Below are 9,298 nucleotides of genomic sequence, written 5' to 3'. Positions count from 1 at the left end.
CAAGTGGCATTCACTTTCACTAACATCACATATTATGTTACCATAACATACATGGTAAATGTGATGGTACAGTGTAGTTATATTTCAGGTAGGCCTACACATTATGAGACAGTACTTAAATAATATCATAAATCCCCTGCACATGCTGATGAAGAATATATCTTCACACCGTCTTAATAATTACTGCTTAATACATTCATCTTAAACCAAAATGTAACATTTTAAGTATTTGACATGTTGTTGAGCTGAAATGTTATCATAGAAATGATAGGGAAATGCCGAATAATTGATTTGATATATTTTCAATTTATTGAAATTGACTCAATTAATCACATTACAGAGAACACCTTAAGGCGCAAATAAAGTGAGTAAACATCACAACTACAACTTTGATACATTTCCAAGAGATGCTGAAACTCCACTAGTCTGTCTTAGCTCACTTGGTAGAGCATGGTGCTTGAAACCACAGGATAATGGGTTCAATCCCCATGGGGGCACAGTATAATAATATATGGAGTCACTACTGTAAGTTGCTCTGGATAAGCGTGTACATAAAGTCTAACAGACTCAAAGAATAAACAAGGGTTTTAGAATGAGAAAAAAATGTGTTCTCCAATTGTTCAGGTAATGTAAGCAACATTTTCACACATAAAGCCTGATCTTAAAACAGATCAAATACCTCTTGTCACAGAGGGGTTTTGTTAAATAATCCTCCTGGAGGAACGTTGATGCTGTAGCTCAAGTTGATCAATATCAAATATATAACTGATACATGCTTCACAGAAGATGCTCAATACAATGTCAATATGACTATCTCACCACACAAATCTAGACGTAATACGTTTGTATCTTGTAGAGTTTGAACTTAAAACAGATCAGTCGAAGATTTCTAAAATATATTGATGATATAACACCCATTTGGGTTGAAAGTCCTGTAAGAGGATCATTGCAGCTGATGCAGCACATCATCAACATAATCAACAGATTTTTCATGAAACATAAATTACTGGGATTTCAATTTTAACACCACAAAACAGAAAAATGCTTCAACTTCAGCACAACTGAAGTAAAATTCTCAATCACAGCAAGACTTTTTAAACATCCTGCAACAGCAAAATGGGTATTCTTATTATCACTACATAAAAATAGATGACTATTGTCCATTGTGTTGGTCTGAGTGGACTCAAGTCTGTAGGTCTCGAACAAGGCCTCCAGAGGGCGATGTTGACAGAACTCTATAGTTTGCAGCTGCTGGGCAGGGCTGGGAAGATGAGGCAGGTCCCTCCGGTGGCGGTTCTAGACCATTTCAACTGGGAGGCCAAGCTGGGGCCAGTTGTACTGTTAGAGGGGCCAGTTACATTAGACTTTATTGTTGTCATATCGTTTTCTTCACTGCATTGCAGGCATTAGCAGGCAAAAGTAACCCTGATTGACAGGTGCTGAGCAGGAGGAGGAGCTCTGTTGCTGTTGTCTCAGGATGCAAACTGTCATCTACAGGATGTCGGCTTTGTCCAGCTTGGAGTCGGGCTGCTGGTTGAGGATCTCTGGAACCAGAAAAGACTTGAACTGCCAAATGCTGTTGTTGATACGATCTCTGTGTAACTTCTTCACTGGCTTCCTTAGCTGCAAGAAGAGAAGAGGAGTGATTAATTAACTAAATTCTGGTGTGGGACATTATTGAAACAAATAAACAATCAATCAATACAACTGAATAAATGTCATTGAATTTGAATCTTCAATTCACCTTGTTTGTCAGAGTCAGGTGCTCCTTAGAATAGATCATAGCTGAAGTGATTGTAGGTACCATGGCTGGATCTCTGTGCTGTAGAGGTCTGTGTAGAGAGAATCTGATCTCTACTGGCTTCATCTCTCCTATATATAGTCCCAAATCTACATATGAATGTGTGGGTCTTGGGCTTGTTGGAGTTTCTCACAGTCTGTAGCCAATGGGAGAGCTTGGGAGGACAATGAGGAGTGTGGAGCTGCCACATGCTCAGTGTTCTTATTGCTGGGGGACAATGGTCACGTCTCAGGGGAACAGGTGGAGGGGTGGGGGGTGATGGAGAGTGACTGACAGAGCGCTGTGTGAATCTGGGAAAGTGGTGACCCCGAGATCTGCTGCCTGATGTTGGGATCAATGACACTAACAGAGCACACGCTCATCATTACAACTTACACGTGTGAGACTGACACAGATTCTCTAATGAAACGAACAGTGTTAATAATCCCCACCTATAAGGACATTGTTGAATGTAGTATTCTGTATCCACGCTTCATCACTGTCTTAGAAACATTTTATTCTCTCCATAGATATGACCTCTGATAATGAATGATTCTACAATATGGTTTTACTTTTCACATACCGGAAGTTACATTTAACAATATGATGATATATGACAATGTATCACAATTTGAATTCTTGGTTATTTCATACATGTTTACTAGTTTTTACCCAACACCTGGAATCACTGATATATTATGACTAAACTAAAATAATGTAATACATTCTGAAACACTGAAAAGACATTTATTTATAACAGGTGCATCAATAAAGTATATATCAGTCATGTCTCCTAAGGAAGTCCGATTGATAATCACTTACTTCTCTATAGTTCATTACACCTTTACTACAACAAGATATGATATGACTGTTATGTTTTATATAAAAACAATTACTGTAAAATAATCATGTATGACTAGAAATGTCTCTTAACATTGATCTTAATCTGTAGATTTTCAATGAAAAACCCAGAGATAAAAATGTATATATTGATTCAATTGAGTGTTGCATTCCAATGCAGTCTGTATTCTGTATAGTCTTGGGGGATAACTTTTATTGTTTTTGAATCAGCCACTTAATCTATGTGGAGTTTCATAAATCAGTAATTTTATAATGTAATGTTGTTGGAGGATTGTCTTTGTCAAGAAAAGAATGAAGCAACAGACAAGAATATTTCATTTGATGATTTGTGTATTTATTCAGACTGGCTCAATGAGTCACACCATCAATACCTTAATGTCAGATAAATATTTCAACAGAAATAAAGTGATTAAACATCACAACAAGAACTTGAACAAATCTCCAAGATATGATACTCTATCAGAGTATAGGATACAAAGTTACTGTCTTTATAAAAGACAACAGAATTGTTTAAAATAAACAAGGGTTTTTCAATTTGACATTTGTTCTCCCATTTGATATAAACACATTACTCAAATAATGTAAGTGACAATTTCATATATAAAGTATAATCTTAAAAGAGATCAAACACTGCTAATCACAGAGTGATGATAAAGGGTATAATACCCAGTTTGGACAAATAATCCTCCTGGAGGAACATTGATGCTGTAGCTAAAGTTGATCAATATCAAATATATAACTGATACATGCTTCACAGAAGATGCTCAATACAATGTCAATATGAATCTAGCACTACACAAATGTAGTGGTAAAAAAATGACAGATATTTTGACCTTGAAAACAGATCAGCCAAATACAATCACAAACAGACTGATCATATAACATCCCTTTGGGTTTAAAGGTTCTCGTGGAGGACAATTCAAGTTATTGTTGATCATGAATATAAAACATGATCAATATAAGCAACACGTTTCACAAAACATAAAGGTCATAATGATTTCAATTAACACTACAAAAATGTACTTTTCAAAGATCATATTGTTTTCTTGTAAAAACGTTTTAACTTCAGTACAACTGAAATGAAATGTCTCAATCACAGCAAGACTTTTAAAAACTCCTGCATAAACAGAAAACAAAGAAGATATTTTATTATACTCATTAATGTCCATGAAATGAATCTTAGACCAATATGGTTCATCCATTGTGTTTGTCTGAGTGGAGCTCCAGTCTGTAGGTCTCTACCAGGGCCTCCAGAGGGTGATGTTGACTGGACTCTTGTCTTTGCTGATGCTGTGCTGGGCTGGGGAGCTCAGCTGAGGACGGTCAATCTCCCTCCTGTTCTTATCAGAGGATGGCTGCAGGCTCTGGAAGTGTCTCAGCAGTCTTCTCTGGGACAATGTCTTCACCTCATCCTTAGACAGGAAGTGAACAATCTCTTGGACACACCTGGAGTAACCCTGATTGACAGGTGCTGAGCAGGAGGAGGAGCTCACTGACTGGTTCTGTTGCTGTTGTCTCAGGATGCAAACTGTCATCTCCAGGATGTCGGCTTTGTCCAGCTTGGAGTCGGGCTGCTGGTTGAGGATCTCTGGAACCAGGAGAGACTTGAGCTGCTCAATGCTGTTGTTGATACGATCTCTGCGTAACTTCTCCACCACTGGCTTTCTTAGCTGCAAGAAGAGACAAGGAGAGGCATGAATAACCTTATTCTGGTGTGGGACATTATTGAAACATATAAGCAATCAATCAATACAATGTAATGAATGTCATTGAATTTGAATCTTCAATTTACCTTGTTTGTCAGAGTCAGGTTCTCCTTAGAATAGATCATAGCTGAAGTGATTGTAGGTACCATGGCTGGATCTCTGTGCTGTAGAGGTCTGTGTAGAGAGAATCTGATCTCTACTGGCTTCATCTCGCCTATATATAGTCCCAAATCTACATATGAATGTGTGGGTCTTGGGCTTGTTGGAGTTTCTCACAGTCTGTAGCCAATGGGAGAGCTTGGGAGGACAATGAGGAGTGTGGAGCTGCCACATGCTCAGTGTTCCTATTGCTGGGGGACAATGGTCACGTCTCAGGGGAACAGGTGGAGGGGTGGGGGGTGATGGAGAGTGACTGACAGAGCGCTGTGTGAATCTGGGAAAGTGGTGACCCCTAGATCTGCTGCCTGATGTTGGGATCAATGACACTAACAGAGCACACGCTCATCATTACAACTTACACGTGTGAGACTGACACAGATTCTCTAATGAAACGAACAGTGTTAATAATCCCCACCTATAAGGACATTGTTGAATGTAGTATTCTGTGTCCACGCTTCATCACTGACTTAGAAACATTTTATTCTCTCCATAGATATGACCTCTGATAATGAATGATTCTACAATATGGTTTTACTTTTCACATACCGGTAGTTACATTTAACAATATGATGATACATGACAATGTATCACAATTTGAATTCCTGTTTAATTTCATGCATATTTTTATTTTCAGTCAGTCAGGATGTTTAGGAATATATAAGATTATTGTCAACATTAAGAGGTGAGTGGATAGATACCAGGATAATGTGTACATTGGTTTTCAGTATTTTAGGGGTCATCAGTATTAATAGCAAGGGTTCTCTTAACTCCGTATTAGCAGTTATAAGGTCAAGCATTCTGGAGTTCAAACGTAGCAGATGTGTCCTCTGTCTTGAGGCTACCGGTCAGTGTGAGTAGAGAGCTGATCTGAGTTTCCCACACTGAGTCCTGTGTGCTGTGATCAATGCATTACAAAAGCTGCTCAGTGGACCATTAGTGACGGCTATTGGCTCTGTGTTGTACTAAAGACAGAGGCTGACGTCACAGACCTTCTGGATTTTGGAGGGAAAGATCAGCACTGGCAAGATTATACTAACAGGACACAGCTTTATAAATACATATTCATCCTTTAATGGCATAAAACACATGATATTTTGAGTACTCTGTGGAAAATTATTGTCAGTGATTTGTTTCGTTATAAATCAACAAAGAGTTAACTTTTGTGTGCCTAATTGGAATTGAGAGCTGTTCACTGTTTATCACACAAACAACTGAACTATATAAATGTACTGAGTACAACTCTGTCCATCATCAAGACAGAGAAAGCCTATCATAACTTTACACTTAAACAATGACAGTAAAAAAGTAATGCATGACTGGAAATGTCTCTTAACACTGATCTTACTCTGTAGATTTTGAATGAAGCACCCAGAGATACAAATGAATGTATTGATTTGATTGAGTGTTGCATTCCAATGCAGTCTGTATTCTGTATAGTCTTGGGGGATAACTTGTATTATTTTTGAATCTGCCACTTAATCTATGTGGAGTTTCATAAATCAGTAGTTTAATAATGTAATGTTGTTGGAGGATTGTCTTTGTCAAGAAAAGAATGAAGCAACAGACAAGAATATTTCATTTGATGATTTGTGTATTTATTCAGACTGGCTCAATGAGTCACACCATCAATACCTTAATGTCAGATAAATATTTCAACAGAAATAAAGTGATTAAACATCACAACAAGAACTTGAACAAATCTCCAAGATATGATACTCTATCAGAGTATAGGATACAAAGTTACTGTCTTTATAAAAGACAACAGAATTGTTCAAAATAAACGTGTTTTTCAATTTGACATTTGTTCTCCCATTTGATATAAACACATTACTAAAATAATGTAAGTGACAATTGCACATATAAAGTATAATCTTAAAAGAGATCAAACACTGCTAATCACAGAGTGATGATAAAAGGTATAATACCCAGTTTGAACAAATAATCCTCCTGGAGGAACATTGATGCTGTAGCTCAAGTTGATCAATATCAAATATATAACTGATACATGCTTCACAGAAGATGCTCAATACAATGTCAATATGACTCTAGCACTACACAAATGTAGTGGTAAAAAAATAACTCTAATATTTCAACCATAAAAACAGAATTTTCAAATACAATCACAAACAAATTGATGATGATGCATCCATTTTGGGTTAAAAGTTCTCATAGAGAACCATTCAAGTTATTGTTGATCATGAATATAAAACATGATCAATATAATCAACACGTTTCACAAAACATAAAGGTTATGATGATTTCAATTAACACTACAAAAATGTACTTTTCAAAGATCAGATTGTTTTCTTGGAAAAAGTTTTAACTTCAGTACAACTGAAATGAAATGTCTCAATCACAGCAAGACTTTTAAAAACTCCTGCATAAACAGAAAACAAAGAAGATTTTTTCTTATACTCATTACTGTCCATGAAATTAATCTTAGACCAATATGGTCCATCCATTGTGTTTGTCTGAGTGGAGCTCCAGTCTGTAGGTCTCTACCAGGGCCTCCAGAGGGTGATGTTGACTGGACTCTTGTCTTTGCTGATGCTGTGCTGGACTGGGGAGCTCAACTGAGGAAGGTCAATCTCCCTCCTGTTCTTCTCAGAGGATTGCTGCAGGCTCTGGAAGTGGCTCAGCAGTCTTCTCTGGGACTGTGTCTTCAGCTCATCTTTAGACAGGAAGTGAACAATCTCTTGGACACACCTGGAGTAACCCTGATTGACAGGTGCTGAGCAGGAGGAGGAGCTCACTGACTGGTTCTGTTGCTGTTGTCTCAGGATGCAAACTGTCATCTCCAGGATGTCGGCTTTGTCCAGCTTGGAGTCGGGCTGCTGGTTGAGGATCTCTGGAACCAGGAGAGACTTGAGCTGCTCAATGCTGTTGTTGATACGATCTCTGCGTAACTTCTCCACCACTGGCTTTCTTAGCTGCAAGAACAGAAGAGGAATCATTAATAACCTTATTCTGGTGTATTACATTACCGAAGCAGATTAACAATCAATCAATACAAATGTAATAAATGTCATTGAATTTGAATCTTCAATTCACCTTGTTTGTCAGAGTCAGGTGCTCCTTAGAGTAGATCATAGCTGAAGTGATTGTAGGTACCATGGCTGGATCTCTGTGCTGTAGAGGTCTGTGTAGAGAGAATCTGATCTCTACTGGCTTCATCTCTCCTATATATAGTCCCAAATCTACATATGAATGTGTGGGTCTTGGGCTTGTTGGAGTTTCTCACAGTCTGTAGCCAATGGGAGAGCTTGGGAGGACAATGAGGAGTGTGGAGCTGCCACATGCTCAGTGTTCTTATTGCTGGGGGACAATGGTCACGTCTCAGGGGAACAGGTGGAGGGGTGGGGGGTGATGGAGAGTGACTGACAGAGCGCTGTGTGAATCTGGGAAAGTGGTGACCCCTAGATCTGCTGCCTGATGTTGGGATCAATGACTCTAACAGAGCAGCACACTCCTCATTATTACAACTTACACGTGTGGGACTGACAGTCATCCTTTACATTAAAACAGATGCTGCTGCCCAAGTCCATTTGATTGTTGTTGCTGAATACCATTGTTTTTGTTACAGTGCAGGTTCAGTCACATTTAAACACTTGAAGATGGGTTTGACCTCTGATTACACAGTTTTGAATGTGCTGTGGTCTCTTCCAGTTTCATTTCAAGGTAGGGGTGCTCATCAAATATTTGGATCAAAGTTCACAGGCTATCCTTTGTCAAATTGTCTTCATTCCTTTTAAAAATGTGTGTTAAATACATGATCCCCCCAAATCATTGCACTCAAACTATTTAAGATAAATGATAAGACAATCTAATTGATAATGATTGAACTGATCGATTATTGGTTCTCTCCACAGGAGGTTGGTGGCCCCTTCATTCGGGAGAACTGGCTCGTGGTTATGACTGGAGCGGAATATATGGAATGGTAACAAATACATCAAACAGATGGTTTCCAGGTGTTTGATGCCATTCCATTTTACTGCATTCTGGACAGTATTATGAACCGTTCTCCCCTCAGCAGCCTTGTGGTTTTCTCATTAGTTAGAACAAGTCTTGTAGCAGCACACGTTCACTATTTCCGTATTTTGAGAGTGGAGGGAATTAACCCTCACTTTGGGAGTCCAGAGGTAGCAGATGTGTCCTCTGTCTTGAGGCTACCGGTCAGTGTGAGTAGAGAGCTGATCTGAGTTTCCCACACTGAGTCCTGTGTGCTGTGATGAATGCACTACAAAAGCTGCTCAGTGGACCATTAGTGACGGCTATTGACTCTGTGTTGTACTAAAGACAGAGGCTGACATCACAGACCATCTGGATTCTGGAGGGAAACACCATAACACTGGCTTTAATCTTAAAATTGTGCTGCAAAACATATGTGTACTTAGAATGTATTTTTATTTCATTCACAGCGATTAAGGATTTTATGTTCATGTTTATGTTCAACTTGCTTTGTGACTTTGCAGAAGCTTAAAATACAAATTAAAAAGTGTTAGTTATATGCACAGTTGCACACACATTTGGTTTTAGATATAATATCTTGTCTTCATTCAGCTATCACATCATAGGAAGACAGAAGAGATGGAGGAAGAAAGATACCTTTTAAATTCCCTTCTATTCGTGTGCCTGTTCCCCAGTGGCTCTGGGTGTTCCCCAGACAGTCAGGTGCTGGAAGACAAGATGGTGCCGAAGACCATGGCTGACGTTTTACATTCTCCCAACCAATTTTGCAATTTTGTTATTTTTCTTTTGCGTTTTGTGTAACTTATTTTTTTACTTATTGCGT

The 9,298-nt window shown here is 38.5% G+C and overlaps 3 protein-coding genes across 3 annotated transcripts; all 3 read right to left on the bottom strand.

Moving 5' to 3' along the window:
- Positions 1-289: 289 nt before the first annotated feature.
- LOC123729677 (transcription factor HES-5-like) lies at positions 290-1,882 on the bottom strand. The gene is made up of 2 exons (XM_045705486.1): positions 1,745-1,882; positions 290-1,623 (listed from the first exon to the last, which is right to left on the bottom strand). Exons 1-2 carry the CDS (start codon positions 1,865-1,867, stop codon positions 1,492-1,494), a joined length of 255 nt encoding a protein of 84 aa, XP_045561442.1. The 5' UTR covers positions 1,868-1,882; the 3' UTR covers positions 290-1,491.
- Positions 1,883-2,953: 1,071 nt separating this feature from the next.
- On the bottom strand, positions 2,954-4,525 carry LOC106582778 (transcription factor HES-5-like). The gene is made up of 2 exons (XM_014166205.2): positions 4,434-4,525; positions 2,954-4,311 (listed from the first exon to the last, which is right to left on the bottom strand). The coding sequence occupies exons 1-2, from the start codon at positions 4,494-4,496 to the stop codon at positions 3,880-3,882; spliced, it is 495 nt and encodes a 164-aa protein (XP_014021680.2). The 5' UTR covers positions 4,497-4,525; the 3' UTR covers positions 2,954-3,879.
- Positions 4,526-6,082: 1,557 nt separating this feature from the next.
- On the bottom strand, positions 6,083-7,641 carry hes5 (hairy and enhancer of split 5 (Drosophila)). Its single transcript, NM_001140664.1, is given in 2 exon segments — positions 6,083-7,436; positions 7,558-7,641. Coding segments are annotated over 2 exon segments (495 nt in total). The 5' UTR covers positions 7,621-7,641; the 3' UTR covers positions 6,083-7,004.
- Positions 7,642-9,298: the final 1,657 nt, after the last annotated feature.

Source organism: Salmo salar, chromosome ssa22 (genome assembly GCF_905237065.1).
Source record: "Salmo salar chromosome ssa22, Ssal_v3.1, whole genome shotgun sequence".
NCBI classification, from domain to species: Eukaryota; Metazoa; Chordata; class Actinopteri; order Salmoniformes; family Salmonidae; genus Salmo; species Salmo salar.
Note: the sequence above shows the minus strand (reverse complement) of the source record. Positions and strands in the feature narration are given on the sequence as shown.